We start from the raw sequence: 20,054 nt of genomic DNA, 5'->3' as shown, positions 1-20,054 counted from the left end.
GTGTAGTTATTATTTTAAACGTCGTATATTATTTAAGCTATTATTTTGAAATCAAAATACGTTTTTAAAAACCGAATTTTCATCAATCGGTGTAAAATAATTTATCTACGAAAGTTGAGACATTATTAACTGTAGTTACCAATTTTGTTATTAAGATCCACAATATAACTGTAATAGTTACTCTAATGAAATAAAAATTATTGAGCGATGATAAAATCTCTTGAAATATATATTTCATTTTAGAAATAATTGGGTCAAGAAAAAATCCTTAAAAAATATATTTTGAGGTCGCAGAAATAAAATTTCTCTAGAAAAATGTTAGAAAGAAATGTAGTTGTGTAGTCTGAGATAATTGGTTGTTAAGAAAGTGTAATCTTTAATGAGGAAGGCATTGTCTTAATTAACCTAATCTCAGTTTATGGAAAAATATTGACAACAAAAATGTACTACTCTAGATACTAGATACACATTATGTACAAAAGAAAATAGCATATTTCAATTTTATTCTTCCTCAAACATTTTCTACATGACACAAAGACTATCGTACAATATTGAATGTACATAGAAACACCTGAAAACGCTCTCACCCAAACAATACGAAGTCGAAGCAACTACCTCTGTTGCATCCATTACGGAATTGGTTCAACATCATTATGATTTCCACGAAGGAACGCAGCAAAGGAAATGTGCACACACTTTAAGGTACAGCTTCTAATGATTTCTCTATACACGCTCGGCTTCGTAAGTGACAGCGCACATCTGTCAGAATAGACCAAGGCGAAGGATATGAAATCTGGAAATCTTGGAATTGTCCAAATCTGGAAGGATCACAGAAACGGCCGACCGATTGCGATGAAGCTCTCAAATTCGAGCGTCTGACAGTTGTGTATGACAGATTTCTGCCACGTTCTCCCACGTCCGATTGTTTGTAGGACAGATAAATCGGACCGATTCTTGTTTGTCGTTCTAAAATATTTTATGAGTGACTTTTTGTAGGACAAGTGCGCTCTTGCTATTATTGTGTTCTATTTTTCTCCTACACAAAGTCAGTCACCGATTATCGGAAGGACGTGAGTGCGCAGCCTTAGCCGTTTCGTTTCTGACAGATGTGCGTTCAGCATAAGAGACAGCGCACAGATGCGACGCGCGATGTCTTCGAAAGCTTGGAAGCAATTATGACAAGACTGCAAATGGGCGCAATGGACTATAAATATTACCGACGTTTCACATTCTGAGTGTTATTAATGATACTGAAATGTTGCAATTTTCAAGCTTGAGAGAGCTTTTAGTAGGAATTCAGTGTATGCTGGATGAATTCAAATAAGATGTGTTGCGGTGAGTTATGCTATTTATTTGCAGTAGCAATCTACTTACACTAATTTGAAAATTATTTTAGTGTTCTAACGTTTAATAGTAAATAGTTTAAAGCCGTTTGCGGTTCGGTGAATCCAATAGTTTTGAAAATACAATCCAAACCTAAGATAACAATAAATGTAAATGATAAAAATATCATGGAAATCCTGCACTGCCTGACAACTGTCAACAGGATGAAAACTGTCGCTTGCAAACTGAAAAAAAAGGAAAACGAGAACGGTGTAAAAACATTACAAAAAGTACGAAACGAATATTTGTTAGACATGTTTCAATAAAGGTGGAAAATTCAATTTTCACCCGATGTGTCGGACATCCACGTATCAATAGATTTATAAGCTTTCAATAACAATAATAATTGGAACAAGGTATGTTATGATATTGTAGTTGACCTAAAAGAAAAATACCAAAAAAAACACAAAATCCTAAAACTGCTTCGGCCAGCAGAAACTAACGCATGTAAAAAGTAAAAAGAAATAATTATGTTGCTACGATATTAGTTTCGTATAAAGAATTATTTATTTAACCGTTTTTGTACACATAAAACACAAACAAGAACAAAATAATAGAAACAATTGTACAAAGGCACAGCTTATCTCTAAAGAAATTTCTTTCAGCAGGCAGGGAATTATTTTTATTTCCAATTTTTGAAATCCGTCGTCCACTGCTGGATAAAGGCCTCTCACAAGGTTGCTCACTGTTCAGCATCCCTGTGTACACAGTTTTACAGTGACCCTGGACAGATCGTCTATCCATCTGTTGCGGGCATGTCAACTTGCGTCTAAAAGGGAAAACGAGTGACTCTTGCACCTTCTTGTAGCACATATGATGTGTATGTGTAGTAACAGGGCTTTTTTGGACCTAATAGTGTTAATACTTACAATTAGTAAAGGTAAAGAACATGAATTTCGCTTTTGTTGCTACAAGTGTCGTGGATCTTATATTGTGAAAGGTTTTTGAAGATACCTATAGCTACTCAAAAAAGATTTGCGTCACCTTGAATAAACACACAAATTCCACTAAGTATAATACTAAACATATTTTTTATGTATATTTTTTCTTTGTTTTCCTATAGTTTGTAATATTTTATCAGGGTTTTTTATGTAAAGTTTTCTTTCTGTTTTAATAATTTAAACTCAAACAAACAAGTTAAGTTTACACACAGTTATCTCAACACACACAGGGCATTATGCACTTCGTTACGAGAGCAGTTACCCTCGTGCATCGGCGCCGAGCGTCAGGGAGATGCACTGAACCGCAGTACTAATACTGGGAGACACTTACCGCGATGCACTGTTTGTATGTAGTGTAGTAACAGGCTGTGTTCGACTGAATAGTGTTAGGACTTACGATTTCTAGAGATAAAGAACATGAATTTCTCATTTCCACTACAAGTATCGTAGTACCAAATATTATGAAAGTTTTAGAAGATATAGATAGTCAAAGAACATCGGGAGACTATTGTGCCACCATGTATAACACACTTCTACATACTGTTAAATATATTATAACTAATAACATAGATGTAAGTGTCAGATACTAAAAAATATTTGTACGTTTTTTTTTTTAATTTTTTAATATTCTGTATATGTTTTATCAGGGTTTTTATGAGTGAAAGCCACAAGATTTTTTTTAAATTTTTAAACTCACTCAAACAAACAAGTTAAGTTTACACACAGTTATATCTACACACATAGGGCATTATGCACTTCGTTACGAGAGCAGTTACCCTCGTGCATCGGCGCCGAGCGTCAGGGAGATGCACTGAACCGCAGTACAAATACTGGGAGACTGTTACCGCGATGCACTGTTTGTATGTAGTGTTACAAGGCTTTGTCGCACCTAATAGTGTTAGAACTTACGATTAGTTAGGGTTTTCATTAATAAAAGGACATGATTTTCACAGTTTTTATGATTTACTGAGAAAACGTAACTGTTTCTCATCTTTGTTGTATCTATTTACCTTTAATCTAGTGTGTAATCAATGTTATTTAGCTAGATGTTGTTAATTTCAAAGCCTTAATCCCAAGTCCTGCTGAATTCATTAAAAAACATTTCATTCATTTAGTATGATGAATTACCACCACTCATAATACAGCAAATTGTTTAAAAAAATAATATGCACAATACTGTTGTGTTAGCTTAAAAACACACGGTTATTTTCATATTTGAATGACTAAATAACGAACAGTTAGTCAATACACTTTAAAAACGTTAAAATAACCAATATAGCTGGCAGCCGAAATAAATTCCAATTTTGACGGCATCAGCTAGCTGAAGTTTTCAATTGATTGCTTTTTCAATTTCCAATAAAATACGGGTGAAAATTCGTTTTATATAAATGAACCTATGTGTAGGGAGGAATTTCCAACATGCAGTCTGCATGGTATCAGACTATGGAGGAATTAATTTTATAGTAGCGATTCTCGTCAATGAAAGAAAATCTAAGAAAAATTACGGTCCACCCAACTCCGGGTAATTAGTTAACAAACTTGAAGTTAATTGATAATTAGCGATACTAAAATGTCTTATATTTCCAAAACCCCATTTGGAGTAAATCGTCATGATAATCATGATTTATCGAAGGAACCGTTTCCGATGACACCAGTTTCATGTCTGTTGGTGGTTGGGGACTGGGTCTATACAAAATCCGGCATTGTCCTTTAAGAAAAATCGAAAACAATTAAATATATCTAAAGATGTTTGAGATAGCCAAGAAGTGGTTTTTATTGGTTTAATTACGTACCTATTTTTTCTGTTTCGTCGTTGTGTCACTCGGAATATCTCTACTGCTGGACAAAAGCATCCAAGGATGCGTTTATGTTTAGTTCTCTTTCCGTTTAATCTATGTTAATAAAAATGAGTTGTTGTTCGTTAGTCTGATTAAAACTCGAGAACGGCTGGGCCGATTGAGCTGATTTTGGTTTTAAAATGTTTGTAGAGGTCCAGGGAAGGTTTGAACGATACGAAGTTCGCGGGGTCAGCTAGTTGAAAATAATTTCAGGAGTAGCAGTAGGTAGGTATAGCTTTCGCAACCTGAGTTTCTTCCAAAAAAATGCACTTTGGAAACTGTTTAAAGATATTTTAATACCATGTGAAATAAGTTTATCTCTTTAAAAAGTCTGCTTGTCAATACATCATTCGTATCAATAATGCAATAAAGTAGGCTAATCATATTTATATGGGAGCGCGCAACGCTAAGTAAACTAGTGGGTAGCAGGATTATTCTGCAATAGGTATTCCTAAGAAACTGTTAACATATTGGCTCATTTTTTTATCTTGTTTTTTTATTATATAGAATATTATTTTATATTTTAATCTCTTTCACCGTAATCCTTTTCATATTTTTTTTTGTGAACTTTAGATGTCGCCCGCAAATGCCGCCCCCTAAAATGCCTTGAACTGAAAAGTCCCTTACTCGAATAAAAATTAGCTTATTCTGTATTTAGGGAACCACCTATCTCCATGCCAACCATCATCCCAGTCGATATATCCGTTCTAACGTGAAAGAGTAACAAACAATCACTTTGGTATTCTTGTAATTAGTAATGTATTTATTGAACTGAGTTGAGGAGGTCAGATAGGTAGTCGCTCCTTGTAAAATACTGGTACTCTGCTGAATCTGGTTAGACTGGAAGCCGACCTCAACTTAGTTGGGAAAAGGCTCGGAAGATAGAATAATGATTATTTACTGTCAAGATAACCGTTAATGGATAAGGATTTGTTTTTGCAGAAATATTAAAGGCCAAAGGTTAAGTGTCATCCAGCCTACGCAGTCACTGTCAATCTATAGGGATCTTAGTTTTAAAATAATATTTCACTGTTGTTCTTGTTTAACGTTACCATATTTTATGAGAAAATAGAAGATTCTGTTTTTTATAACGACTTTGAGATATTACTCGAACTATATTTATTACTCTTCTATGATATTGATATTCTTTTCCAGTAAACACTGAAGTGAAGAGCCTCTGACCAGCACATCACAGCAGAGGAAATTAATCACGAAAATCGGGACAGCCCTTATGGCCCAATAACAATTTACTGTAGCTTCAATTTATTGCATGCAACAGGCAAGTAAATCGCCTCGTGTAAATGGCTCCACTAGATTACATACAGAGAAATTGAGGCTGGCTCGTGTAGTCTCGTTTTTCTCATTGATTTTATAGGTATTTAAATATATTAAAGGGTGGTTTGGATAAAGGATGTCCTATAGTTTAATGTTTTTTTTTTGTTTTTTTTTTTACGACTTCCATCTTAAATAATGTGCTTGATTATTTTTGTTTACGATCAATATGAAATGAACGGAACTGTATGTAATGGTTTGTGTGAGAGTGACAAAAAAGTGAATCCTATTTACTATATCACTTTGGCAACCCATTTATACAGACCTAGTAAATCATTTCATAAAGCCAAATTATTTTCACACAAATATTGCAGAATCATCCTCATTTACGATATTATGAGGCGAGTTTATGTTCGCTAAATGTAATAATACACGACATCGCTATCTAGTAGGAATTCCTCCTTATAAATTATTGAAGCATCCGCGTAATCTGATTGGAACAGGCTTCGTCTAACTATCTGTAATCTAATTTGGGTGAATTTGGTGTAGGACTTGCGCAAAATCTACGTGGAATAAACGTTTTCTTGTATGGTTTAGGTCGTACTTGAATTTGATTTCTTATGATATTGAAATAACATGCAACAACAGGTTTTACGATAAGTATTACAAAACATACATTTACGTTTGAAAAATGTAGGTTTTACCTATGACTATACAAGCAATAAGAATTGAGAATCAAACGAGCTTACCCGTAAGCGTCATGATTCAACTGGTTTAATAAAATATCTGATCAAATATGAGCTCGAACAAACTATCGGCCAACTAAAAGTTTTCAGTATATGGGTAGGTACTGTTACCGGTTATTGAGTCTGGCTACTTCCTTCAGTGCCAATTCCCTTCCTCCATGGAGTTCGCAGTCGATAGCGGAAATGACGTCAGAGTGCCCGTATAACCGGTGCCGGTGGTCTAAATGACCGGGAACTTAGTTTTTAAATGAGTTAAGGTGGAGTTTTGTAATTGAAACTAGGGAAATTGGTTGCCGATGATTTTTTTAGAGTTCCGTACCCAAAGGGTAAAATGGGTCGCTATTGTTTTCGCTCCTCCGTCCGATTGTCACCAGGCTGTATCTCATGAACCGTGATAGTTAGAGAGCTGTCATAGATAATGTATTTTTGTTGCCGCTATAACAAAAAATACTGAAAACTAAATAAAATAAAAATTTTGGGGGCTCCCATACAACAAATGTGATTTTTTTGTCCGTTTTATAAATAATGGAACGGAACCCTTTTCCGTTTTTTTTTACACGCTTTTTATTAGCTTCACCTGTATGTTTGTAGGTTTGTATGTTTGTTTGTAACCGACTTCTTTGGGCGCGATTTTGACCCACTTTAAACGGCCAGATTTCGTTCAAACTTTGTAGATTTATTGAGGACCGATGACAATACACTAATTTGATAAAATTATTCCATTTTTAACCGACTTCCCAAAAAGGAGGAGGTTCTCAATTCGGCCGGTATGTTTTTTTTTCTATGTATTTACATCGATTACTCCGAGGTTTATATACCGATTTACGTGATTCTTTTTTTGTTCGACGCGGAATAGCTGCCGGTTGGTCCCATAGTCATCAGGTCATGGATCTGATGATGGAAACCCTGAGAAATCGAGGGCAAACTTCAAAAGTTGTAGGCATACGTAGGGTAAAAACTTGACACTCAGGTGTATGCCTGAAAGCACTATTCAACAGTGAAGGTTTGGAGCTGACCTGATGATGGAGACCAGAGAGGATCGAGGGAACTCGACAACTGAATATGTAAACTACCTCGTGTTTGGGCTTATATTATTTGTATTGACGAGACCTTTGCAACAGTGAAGGTTTGGAGCTGATCTGATGATGGAGACCAGAGAAGGTCGAGGGAACTCGACAACTGAATATGTAAAATACCTCGTATTTGGGCTTATATTCTTTGTATTGATGAGAACTTTCGACTTATATGGATAGTGACAACTATTCGTATCACTGAAAAGCTGTAAATAAAAAACTTTCGTGTTTTTGGAAGTCGGTTTAATTTTTTTGTAAAAAAGTTTTTCAATTTGCAAAATATGATTTTTGTTAATTTATATAATTTTCATATATAGTCGATAAGGTAAGAAAATTAATTACAATTTTCTATAATTTTTCTCTACAGTCGATAAGGCAGGACTCGTTAATTTTTATTTCCAATAAATTATCTTTAGCCGTTTTCTCTAATATTGACAATTTTTTGTATACTAAAGAGAATTTTAATTCTACAAAACAAATAATAGTTTAAAAAAAATTAAAAAATTACGCTTTTATAAAAAAAACAAACTAAAAAGTAGAAAATAAATAATAGTTTAAAAAAAAAAACTAAAAAAACACGCTTTTTATAGAAAACCGAACTAAAAAATAGAAAATAAATTTTAATGAATTTAAATTAAGAAAATAGTGTTAAAAATTTAAATCAATATAAATTAATAATAGTGTGAATAAAAAAGAATATTTTATTTAAAAAAAAAAGCGTGGGGTGCTTTTTAAGATACCTATTCTCGAAATGATAATCACTCTACTCATATCTGTCAATAAATCTGTCAATAAAATATTTATAACTATTGACACGATGCACCCCACGCTTTTTTTTAATAAAATATTTTTTTTATTCACACTATTATTAATTTATATTGATTGAAATTTTTAACACTATTTTCTTAATTTAAATTCATTAAAATTTATTTTCTATTTTTTACTTCGGTTTTCTATAAAAAGCGTGTTTTTTTAGTTTTTTTTTTTTAACTATTATTTATTTTTTTATTTCCAAATCTTGCATTCCACTAGCGATTTCACCTGTATCCCGTGGGAACTACTTCGCATACAGAAAATAGCCGATCGCCTTCTTCGATGAATGGATTATCTATCAATTTAAAAAATCAGACCAGTGGTACGTTTTTCTCTTTGGATGGGAAATCTTCAAATGTTCCCTCCCGCTGTGAGTGTAACGTGAGGTAGTGTCAGACTCTTACACAAACTCTTCAACATTATAATTCTAGTACATACCTAAAGATTTAAATCTAAAATAATTACTACGAGTCAAGACATATCTGAAAACAGAATATTTTACCAACACTGCACACAGCAACCACGTAATACTTATTTATTTACCACCATATATTTGTCACTCATTACATCAATTGCTGAAAATATGGTACGAATGAGCTTTGACGATTTATCGCTATTGAATCATTTGCATAGCCGACAGATGGATTTATTACTAATTAAATGGCTTAGCAATAAATCTCTCTGTGGCTAATGTTGACCCAGATTATGTTATACGTAAGTAACATGCTGTCGTTCGTTGCAAATGCATGTCAATTTGGAATACTATTTTATTTCGAGTAGTTGCTGATTGAAAGATATTGACGTCATTAGGTGGGTAATTTATTTAGTTTATTAATATATTTATTTAGTTTGTAAAATTTCAGTCGGCCGATAGTTTGTTTAGGCTCATAAATCAGTATTGAAGTTTTCGTCATTGTTTCTTAAAATTGGCGAACTATTTTAATTCAATATCTATATTTCGAAGATATGTAGTCCCCTTGTCCTCTAAAAAAAAGGACGTCATTCTAAGAAGTGATCGACAGACAAACACTGACCTGCAGTTACTTTACAAATCCCAGTTCGTAGACTCACTAATGATGCTGTACCTACCTTGTATATCATAACGAGATACCAATGACTATTAGTGGAATCCTAAAGAAAGGTTTTATGGTTAGTAATCTGTAGCCCGATCCATAAGATAACGAAGGTTATAATGATGGCAGTATTTCAAAAAATATTAACATTATTGCTTTCATACACAGATTTTTCTTATATTTGGGCATATTACCTGAGGCTATCCACGGAAGTGTCTCACACTTTTTTGGTGGGAAACCGCCAAGCGTAGGACTCTTAATACTGACTAATACCAAAGCCGTTGTATTTTAGTTAAACATTCAAAGTGAGAACCTCCTTTATTAGAATTCGGTTAAAAATAATAACCGTAAAATTGGTGACACAAAATGTGCAATTATTAAGAATACGTGCTGAAATATCTGTTAGCATATTAGCACATTAGTTAGACGGATGGCTATCCGATTACCTATAATCGGATATCGAATAGGTAGGTAATCGGTCATACTCGTGTTATGTGAACGACCTTATCATTAGCCTCATTGACTATGTCAATAAAGGCGCGGCTCAACCGCGGTGCACGGAGAGGCTACGCACGTGTATTAAGCTTCGCTTTGTAAGAAAATGTATGTGGTTGTGTCCACTGCAACTCACGGAGAGGCTACGCATGAATTGACGTCATTGATACACGCGTGGCTTGCTCGAATAGGCGGTTACATAGCTCAACGCTGTCAACGTGGGTCTACGTTTCAACTGGAGTACACGAATAAGACCCACGACTATGTACAGCTCGGTTATCGCAGAGCAGTTGTTGTAAGCGGTTACGTAGCTCAACGCTGTCAGCGTGGGTCTACCCTTGCGCCGTGCCACGCTATACATAGTCGTGGGTCATATTCGTGTACTTCAGTGGAAACGTAGACCCACGTTGTCAAACAAATGAATACACGCAGCTAAAATGCGCCGCGTGTCCGTGCACAGCGTGCACTGCGGTGGAGCCGCGCATTAAACGTGTTATCTACATTGTTGTTCGATGATTCATTTTTAGCGGGAATAAAATAGTTGTGAACAACTTATTTAAAGACTATACTTAGCTGTTTTCCCGCGGTTTCACAAACGTTACAATAGAATCATTTGCCTAAACCGGGTGAAAATTAGGTATGTCATTTCTCAGGCTTTAGCTTGTCTTACTACCAACTTTCAATGAAATCGGTCTAATAGTTTTGGCGTGAAACCGCGACAGACACTAGCCACCTTATAAAAAGTGGTTTTAAAAAAGTACCAGCTTTTGTACCATGTTTAAACCACCGTCCCGAACAAAGTTAATGGACTAAACCTATTACTAAAGCGGGTACTAACCACGTTTTTATTAAGGTGGAAAGAGAAAAAAATAGCATTTAAACCTATCCATTCAATCATCATACCACCGAGAAAATGAAACTACAACAACTAATCATTTTACTATTGACGATTATAATAAAGCAAATAATGTTCGACCGATGTTTTCAATTGAACTAATCCCAATAAACAACAGTGTTTGTTTATTTACTTAATTGGATTTCAACCTATAAATAAAATCAGCCAAGTGCGAGTGAAATTTAGTCACGAACGGTTCCGAACCATTTTATCACAAATAACAAATGGCTAATAAATTCACGTTTTTTGTATGGGAGCTCTCTGAAATCAAATACTTTATTCCATTTCATCTGGGGGCACGGCAGTGCCCCAGCCAAGTCTCGAGCAAAACAGGCACGGCCGTACCATCTTTTCTCGAAGCGATTCGCGGCTGTTTCGCCCCGTTTCGCTATATCTTCGACGTGGACAAAGCTAGGAGTTTAGGTTTTATTTTACATACATTAGTGCACATAATTCCAGGCAGGAAGCAGCTTTTAATTTGTGCTCATTGCCAAGTCACTATAATTATAATATAAAGAAACCTATTGATACAATTACTAAATGTTGATTTATAACTACAAAATATTTTTAATAGGACTTGGCTTCTATGAGATCTCAAAACTTTTTACGATGGAAAGACTGCATCGAGAGACTTGGCATTTTTTTACATTTAATGTTTTTGGTGGGATTCTACAGTATTTTTTATAGTGCCAATCAACAACAATAGGTAAGTACATCATCTACGAAGGTTTCAACTGTATACCGAATATACCGATCCCTGTTTACGAGATACAGCACGGTGGCAGACGGACGACAAAGTCATTCCAGAGGAAAATTAAATCCCTGGTTCCTCAAGAAACGGAACCCTAAAATACGTATCAATATCTGAAGTGCGCTAACGCCGATACGCCATTCTAAGACCGCCAACCATCCATTGACTGTCACTCAAAATACACGAACAGTACAGAACAATTATAGTTGCTTACAGATTAATTGGCGATAGTATATTTATTGGCAAGCCAGTGTAGAAAACGTTAGTATATCCGGATACGTCAGATAACGTCAGATGACGGGGTATAGTAAAATTGTGGGAAGTTAGGTCATGGATAAGAAAGAATCAAGATATTTTGTTGAGTAGGACCGACTCTTAATTGTACTATTGAATTCTATAGTTCTATAGTAGAGTTTGTTTGTTTTCTTGAACTCACCAATCTCTCTCTCAAAATTCTTTCAGTGTTAGATAGCCCATTTAGCTAGGCGAGCTAAGGTCTATCTTGTATCTGGGTGCATGCGTGAAATAGTTCCCACATGTAGTTGTTGATAAACTACTCATTGATTAATATACTGCATGTAAAGCTCAAATGAGTAAATAGGTTAATAATGCTATGTGTATACATGATACTTATGGAACGATCTGTCATTACGTCAAGTACCGATTAGGTAAATGAAGGTACAATTTTTATCATCAACTGTTCAAAAATCTTTAATCAAAAAGATCCGTATATTTTACATATATAAATAATACGGGAACAACACGATAATTGCGATTATTGAAACTATTTTACGCTTTAGGAAAGTTACACAGACCGACGCTTTGTTTATGAAAAAGTCTAGCACAACACAAAGTTCACAGCACAACCAGTTCACCTTAAAAATAGGCAGAGCAACCACTAGAAAGAAAATGATAAATCTAAGAATGCTTACAATCTGATGTAGGGTAAGTGACATGTAGTATTTATAGTGATGATTTATTTATAGCTGGTCTTAGTGCGGCCCTGTCGTTAACATTGGGCGTCTCGATCCAGGCATGCCTGCTATCATGCCATCTTGACAGGCAGGGGTGAACAACATGGGTGATTAATTAAATTATAGTTTTTTACTAATGTAATTGTTTTTGTTGATTTTTTTAAGATAATATTTTTTGATGAAGGTTTAATACCTTCATCAAAAATATTGAAGTATAGTCTGAAATCACCAACGCGCATTGAGCAAGCGTGGTGATTAATGCTCAACCCTTCTCCTTGTGAGAGGAGGCCTGTGCCCAGCAGTGGAACGATAAAAAGGCTGTAACAGTAACAACAGTATTAAATTTCGTGGATAACGGGATGAGTTGCGTTTTTTACCACTTTAATTTTAAGAATATGTTAGGTATATTTTATTAAGTTTGAAAAATGTAGGTTTATCTTAGTTTTGGGTTTTCTTATTTGCAGTAGGTAGCTATTTATTTCTGTAATTATTAGGGCAGGACAAATAATTACATTGTCTTAACTGGATTCCTTAAGCTGAAACCTAAACAACTCAGTACCTACCCAATACAAATTAAAATCTCATGCTTAAACAATATTTGGTATAATAACAATGACGTTTAAAAAAATGTGTAGCTAAATCATATTACGATCTTCAATGTGTTCCAGATAAAATTTAATTAGACTAGCTGGAACAAAAACGCTGAAAAGTGAAGTAAAAGGTCGTAACAAAAATACCCTGGATGACGTGAATGAAAAGGTTATGAAAATGCCAAACGTTTTCGCTTTTCAGCGGCACTCAATTAATTCACACTGTTTTACACTGTAGTTCATTTAAAATAAACTTGAATGCATAATTATTATGTCGTGAACCCTTGCTAAGTTTATTTTATTACAAGCTGTTTCCTGCGACTTCGTCTACGTTCCAGCGAATTGTTTAAGAGTGTGAAGTGTTTGTGAGTAAAAATGGTTTCTAATAGAACACGTAGTTTTTAACGATTAGCAGTGCTCAACCAAATATACTCTTCAACTATAACATATATGTATGTAATTCAACTATAACATGTAGGTATGTAATTTTTGACTAGTCGCCATTTTTTTGTAATTTTTTTTACCACGCTGTTAGACGGGACACGGTATGGAACTATTGAACACATGGGAACATACATCCAATGTAATTAATAAATGAAAAATAATGGTAAATAAATCAACTTCTTCAGTTCAGTCTTCTCATGAGTATATACTGAAGAAAAGGTAGAAAACTAACCTGAGCTAGAGATATCTGAAACTTGACCGACTTGGCAGACATCAATCTATTTGAAACCTACTTGACTAAAGGTTCCGTTGAAAGGGGTAGGTCTAAATTAATCAATTTATTGAGTGCTAACTTCTAAACATTTCGTATGAACGCTTCAATGGAAAGTGCTGAGCTACTGAAGTTGTAAGAAAGTAATATTCTTAAGAGCAAAGTAAGTAATTAAAGAAATAAGTAATCTAAGTTGTGTCAAGAGTACAGAATTAACGTTATAAAGTATTTTTGAGTGTCGTCATCGACTATATCCTTGCCTGCCATTACTAAGTTTTTTTTTTATATCCTTTAGGTACAAACATCTTTACTTTCTTTCAGGTACTTACCTCAAAGTATCTGTGACTGTTTGTCCAGCTTTCATATCAAAACTACTGAACCTATTTAGGTAAACGATATTTAGTGCACATCAGTGTCATTATTCTGTGGTACACTATCTAGTCTAGACTCAGAGAAAAGACATGGACTATTTTTTATCCAAGTGTGGAAAGAGTTCCTTCGCGATGAATTTTAAACCACGTATATCAATTAGCTACAAAATATTATTATCTTATACCCTTTTCCGTATTTTCCTTTGTAAAGAGGCAGTGACACTAATTAAGTTCAGTTTGCTAACCGCAGAAACGCCACCGTGAAGTGGTTGCCTAAACAACCAAGGGACTGACATAAAGTAAATATATATTCAGCAAATTCAATTCCCCTACTTCAGTACAGTGTATACTTATGTACATTATGGTCAAATTGTATGCACGGCACGCACTAACATGGAAATCATCTGTCATGTCAAACTGTCTTCTAGAAAAAGGGGCCTGACGTACGGACGAAAGGCGGCGAATTTGTGGCGTAAATAAAAGTTTTTATATAGCGAGAAAATGTATAAATGTTGTGTTATGTTTGTTACTAGCTACATCCACGACCAGTAGGATTTGCACTTAAAGTAAAGTAAACTGAAATTCGTGGTGGCCTATTGGGTAAAGGAAGTCGTGGTAGCCTCTCAAAGTATGAGGGCGCGGGTTCGACCCCAGGTCAGGCAAGTACCAATGCAACTTTTCTGATTTGTATGTATTTTCTAAGTATATCTTAGACACCATTGGCTGCTGTGTTTCGGATGGCACGTTAAACTGTAGGTCCCGGCTGTCATTGAACATCCTTGACAGTCGTTACGGTTAGTCAGAAGCCAGTACCTAAGTCTGACACCAGTCTAACCAAGGGATATCGGGTTGCCCGGGGTTGAGGAGGTCAGATAGGCAGTCGCTTCTTGAAAAGCACTGGTACTCAGCTGAATCCGGTTAGACTGGACCCCAACATGATTGGAAAAAAGGCTCGGAGGATGGACCAATATAAGATTTGCGCGCTCAAATAAGCAATCAGACAAATCTTCAATTCTAAACTTCTTTATAACATTAGTAAGTATAGATTCTGGAGAAGAAGTTCTTGACCCATGTTTATACAAATAAAGTATCTTGTATCTTGAATGTAACATACCATCTTAAAATTTTAAAGTAACTGCTAGGTACCTATTTAAAAAAAGTTTCCTACAGCAGGCGTTAATCACTTTTCAAGTTTAGAATCAAATCAAAATATTTTCCGTAAACACAGCAAAGGCCTCGTTTTTGCTCTCACCCTTTGAGATTGAAAGTAAGCACCCTAATTTTCAGTAAAAGCATAGCATTACACCATAACGCCAGTGTTACAGTCAGGGGAATAATAAAAGAGGCACTTGGTGTCTGAATCGCACGAAATATTGCTACAGGCTGTAAGATTTGCGTCTTACTGACATTCCTGTTTCTTTATGTATTTTATTTCTAACCTGGATCTGTTTATTTTTCTCTAAAGTATCTAGCAACTATACTTAATATTCTATGTAAATTAATTTTACTAAAGTTCTTCGTTTTGTCGTGATTGCGCTTAGAAGGAGAAGAATCTTTCCTATTTTTTCTTTTGGGTCATCCTTCTTCATCATCATGATCATCATATCAGCCGATCGCCGTCTACAGCTGAACGTAAACTTCCTTCCCTGTCATGAGTAGCTCGCATCCATCCACTACCCGCCACCTTCTTCAAATCGTGACTCCATTACAATTTCATATAAAATTTACTTAATAAAGAAGTAAAATCCTTAAAATTACAATTGCAATACCAAAGAAAAGCAATATATTTACTTTAAACGTTTCTCCTGACAAAGAAAAAAAAAATAATACCTACCTGAATCCAAATACAGATCTATACATGACAATAAATCACACAAGTAACGTCCCTAAGGTTGACAATCCCCGAACTATTCTACCTAGGCGGAACTAAGTCGTACCGGAGTTATATAAACGGACTACATCCAGAAACACTGAATCAATTCCTGTATTATACCTGAAAGAGTTTCAGTGCGTCTGTCATAAGGAAATAAAATGGTGCGTCTTGTGTTAATATGGGATTTAAATAAGTTATTTTGTGTGAGAAATGTTTATACTAAGTTATTATTTACTAATTGTTCTGTTTTATTTCATGCGTGCACAGGAGGAACTTGATAAGGCTCAGATTCAGCGTAAGTAATTTAACTTATTTTAATACAATTTTTAAACAATCAATAGAGTTATCAACTTAACAAACAATTTGGATTAGAAAAAAAAACAATACTTGCTCAGAAATGTATTAAAAATTAGTCATATATACTTATTTTAAACGAAACCTAAAGATACAAAAGCATAAAAATATCCATATCTAAAAAAAAGCATAGCAACAAACCTGCAAGTAAAGCCCCAAGAAACAACCTGTAACAGGGAATCATAACATGGAAAGTAGCTCATTATGATTATAAACATATTCAATGAGCATAGTTTTCCACTAAATTGAAATACACTCTTCTCCTTTAATACAAATTGTTATGATTTAGTTAGATTTATTATAGTTTTACTAAGATTTTTTGTTGTTAACTTAACATGTAATTATTAATGTAACTGCTTAGATTTTACCTAGCTTACGTAGGTTCTTCTAATTATAAGAGCAGGGTATAGCGAGATTAAATATTATGAACTCACATAAAACACGTTTGTAACCTATGAACAAAGAATAAAGAGCTTTGACTTTGATATTTGTATGTCGACAGTGCTGCAGAACGCCTTCGACGCCTTCGATCATGACAAGCAAGGCGTCATCAGCACAGACATGATCGGCACGATCCTGGAGATGTTGGGTCATGAGGTCGATGACGATGACCTCAAGGAGATCATCAAGGAGGTTGATGTTAATGGTAAGTTATTCATATATCCAAAGATTTAATATGTCGACTTTAATAATACAAGGCAATGCAGCCAGCCTCTTGGGTACGCTCCCAGCGAGCAGGGATTAGGCTTTTTCTATGCTTTATATTTTTTATGGTTTTTATTAAATTTATTTTTAGGTAGGTAATAGGTGACCTATAAAATTAACTTTAATATTTTTAAAGATTAATGTTGGTATTTCAATTAAGTAAAACTTTGTACTTTAATAAGGTATTTAAAGGTCCTTTGACCTATCCATCAGTATTGCCGAGCTAATGAAACAAAATTAAATAAGTAAAAATTACAACGCGTTACTATGAATCTCTAGTCCCAGAGTTCTTAGAAGACCGAAAAAGATATACATCTAGTATTTATTTCAAGCAATAACCACATCTGAAAATGACCTGAAATAAAAAAATGGTTTCTAATTCTTCACTAATACAATAGATGGCGCTAGCTGCAACGGTAAAGCTCTTGGTTGGCTAGCGCCCATCTTGTTCAGAAGTTCCTGATTTAGCCGCTAGATGGCGCTCTGATGTATTGCTAAAGAAAATAGCTTAATTTTTGTAAAACATCTTTTTAAATAATATTTTTTTCTTTCTGATTTACTTTTATTTAGTTCTTAAAAAATAGGCAGCAAAGTAATTATTTTCGTTCAGAAACTATTGTAGCTAAAAACTGTTCATTTGACAATGTCATAAGCTTAACAAGAAAAAGTTATAGCAAGAAGAATTAAGTTGTAGCAATCAATATTAATAGTAGTGTTTAATAAAATATTAAAATTAACAAAAGTTAAGCCTCACCGTGACAATGTTTGCACATTGCCGTGACCAGGATTCGAACCTGGGTTACTACGGCCACAACGTAGGGTCCTAACCACTAGACGATCACGGCTACCGAGGCATGTGTAACCTTGCTGAAATTAAGCATCTTATTCAACTGTATTATTGTTATTTATAAGTAATGACGTCATTAATTTATTAACAGGAACTGGCACACTTCAGTTCTCAGATTTCTGCGCGTTAGCATCTAAGTTCTTGACAGAAGAAGAAGATGACGAAGCTATGCTAAAAGAACTTAGGGAAGCCTTTAGGTTATATGACAAAGAAGGTAAACACATTTTTATCATGTACCTATTATATACCATACACTTCCATAAGTCATCTGATTCTATTTTCCTTATACGTAACCAGAGTAGAGAAAGTATAAACAAGTAAATAAAAAAGTACCTGTATTTTTGAAGTTTATATTGTACCTATTATTCACCACATTCAAAATACATTATCAATTTCAACATGATTGGTAAGTAGGTACTGTAGCGCGTGGCGCGCTAGGAACCGGGGATCTTCAGGTTATTTAATTAAAACATTAAAAGGAACTTTAACTTTGCGTTTATTCGCTGACTCGGGGGTGAAGTGACATACTTCAATATAAAAAACTTATTCTATTTCTATTTATATCATTGTCCGGCCAGTATCAACTATAATTAATAAAACCTACTTCTAATCTACTTCAGTACTATATCTCTACAGTACCTGTACGGATTTTCCTGTTCATTTATACCAAGACGAATTTATCACCTACAAAATGACCTAGAACACTGTTTCTAGACTGTAGATTCTACAGTCTAAATAGTAGTTCCCCAAAATGCACTTAATAAGCTATATTTTCAAAGTTTCATTTAATTTTTTTCCTTTTTCCCTTAACCTGAACCGCATTTGTTCTTGTTCAGGTAACGGCTACATAACCACAGATGTGCTAAAAGAAATCTTCAAGGAGTTGGACAACACCATCAGTGCTGAGGACTTAGATACCATGATTGAGGAAATTGACTCTGACGGCTCAGGGACCGTGGACTTTGATGGTAAGTCCCAATTATGATTTTCTTCCCACACTAATAGTAATTTCATGAGACTTATCTGCTGACTCGTAAATACTAACTCAGCAATTGAAACACCTAGAACTTCCTTTATAAGAGCACCCAGCTAGCCACAAAAACATTCCTAATGAAAATGGATGATAAAGTCTGAACCACCTATGACTAAGAATTCTGAAGGTTTGAACTACGTGACAGTCCGAACATTATACCTAGGTACTGGGTACTACCTAGGTACCTAGGTACCGTACATTCTTAGAGTATTCTGGCCCTATAACTGAACAGAGAGATTCAATCACCCGTCTTGTTTTATAAGTTACTAGTTGATTGAACAAATGTAGACTAGACAAATGTTACTTGCTTTAAATTCAAACATATCTTTTGTTTCAGAATTCCTTGAGGTCATGACTGGAGAATAAACGTTCTCAGCCCAAAACATAGGATATTATTAAACAATTTGTAAATAATAGAAGACTATAATGTAAGGAAAATTGGATTATCTTCCTAATTCGGAACACAGTCTCAAGGGTTTTTTGGTTTATCTCTTAAAATCCTGCGAGAAATAAAATGTGTTTTGAATTACCAAAAACACTTATTAATTAAGGTTATTTAGTGATAAACCACTGCGCGCAGTATTTTTATTAAAAGCAAGTTTTTTAAACATCCTATTGTTTTATTTTTTAACATTGCTCCCACTGAAAATAGTGCCATCTGTGTACCGCCGTGGAAACTAAATAAAAGCTACGGTTGTTAGAAAAAGTAAAGATACCCACTAGGTGGCCATATCTGGCCATCATTTCATTTCATATTGAACTTACAGGAAAAACAATAAAACTATATATATATAAAAAAAAACTCATTTGCAGCAACAATTACAGTAATCTTGAACATCAACATAAACATGAATATAAGTTAAAGAATTAACTACTCTATCGGCCAGCTATTTCAGAATGTTGGAAAACAGTTTTCAGTAATTTGCCAAAGTCTGATAATATACTTACTGATAATACACTTCAAAGTGCATTTCAGATAAATAAGGACTACCGCTGTTAACAAACAAAACTTACAATTTTGAAACCGCTGCTCCAATTTTAATGAAACATGTTTAAGAACCACCGTCATTTACTCCCTTGCTTACAAACAGTCCCAGCACTGATTTTCAGTGAGATCCGTCAACGCTTCAACTAGCGTTTCACGTTTCCATTTGTAGAAATTTCGAGTAAATCCAAAATACGGTTAGTAGGGCTCTAGTATAAGCCAAAACAGCAGCAATAAAATCTAGAGTATTTCTAACAAAGATGATCGTGACATCGAAATGTCCGATTATCTCAAAGTCGGTAACTGGCCCCAATATTTTTTTTCACC

General features: G+C 34.6%; 1 protein-coding gene and 1 non-coding gene across 3 annotated transcripts; one reads left to right on the top strand and one right to left on the bottom strand.

The window, feature by feature from the left end:
• The first annotated feature begins 15,850 nt into the window (after window positions 1-15,850).
• Window positions 15,851-19,352, top strand: LOC110372562 (troponin C, isoallergen Bla g 6.0101). 2 transcript variants are annotated; one of them, XM_049839480.2, is made up of 6 exons: window positions 15,851-15,964; window positions 16,071-16,098; window positions 16,660-16,803; window positions 17,801-17,923; window positions 18,546-18,677; window positions 19,080-19,352. In XM_049839480.2, exons 1-6 carry the CDS (start codon window positions 15,962-15,964, stop codon window positions 19,106-19,108), a joined length of 459 nt encoding a protein of 152 aa, XP_049695437.1. In that variant the 5' UTR covers window positions 15,851-15,961; the 3' UTR covers window positions 19,109-19,352. The 2 variants fall into 2 exon arrangements, with proteins under 2 accessions (XP_049695437.1, XP_049695436.1); XM_049839479.2 differs by lacking the exon at window positions 15,851-15,964 and having other exon boundaries at window positions 16,044-16,098.
• Trnah-gug (transfer RNA histidin (anticodon GUG)) lies at window positions 17,636-17,707 on the bottom strand. The gene has a single exon. It is a non-coding gene; the product is annotated as a tRNA-His (tRNA).
• Window positions 19,353-20,054: the final 702 nt, after the last annotated feature.

The sequence above is a fragment of the Helicoverpa armigera genome, chromosome 9, assembly GCF_030705265.1.
Source record: "Helicoverpa armigera isolate CAAS_96S chromosome 9, ASM3070526v1, whole genome shotgun sequence".
NCBI lineage: Eukaryota > Metazoa > Arthropoda > Insecta > Lepidoptera > Noctuidae > Helicoverpa > Helicoverpa armigera.
This window is presented reverse-complemented; position numbering and strand designations above follow the sequence as displayed.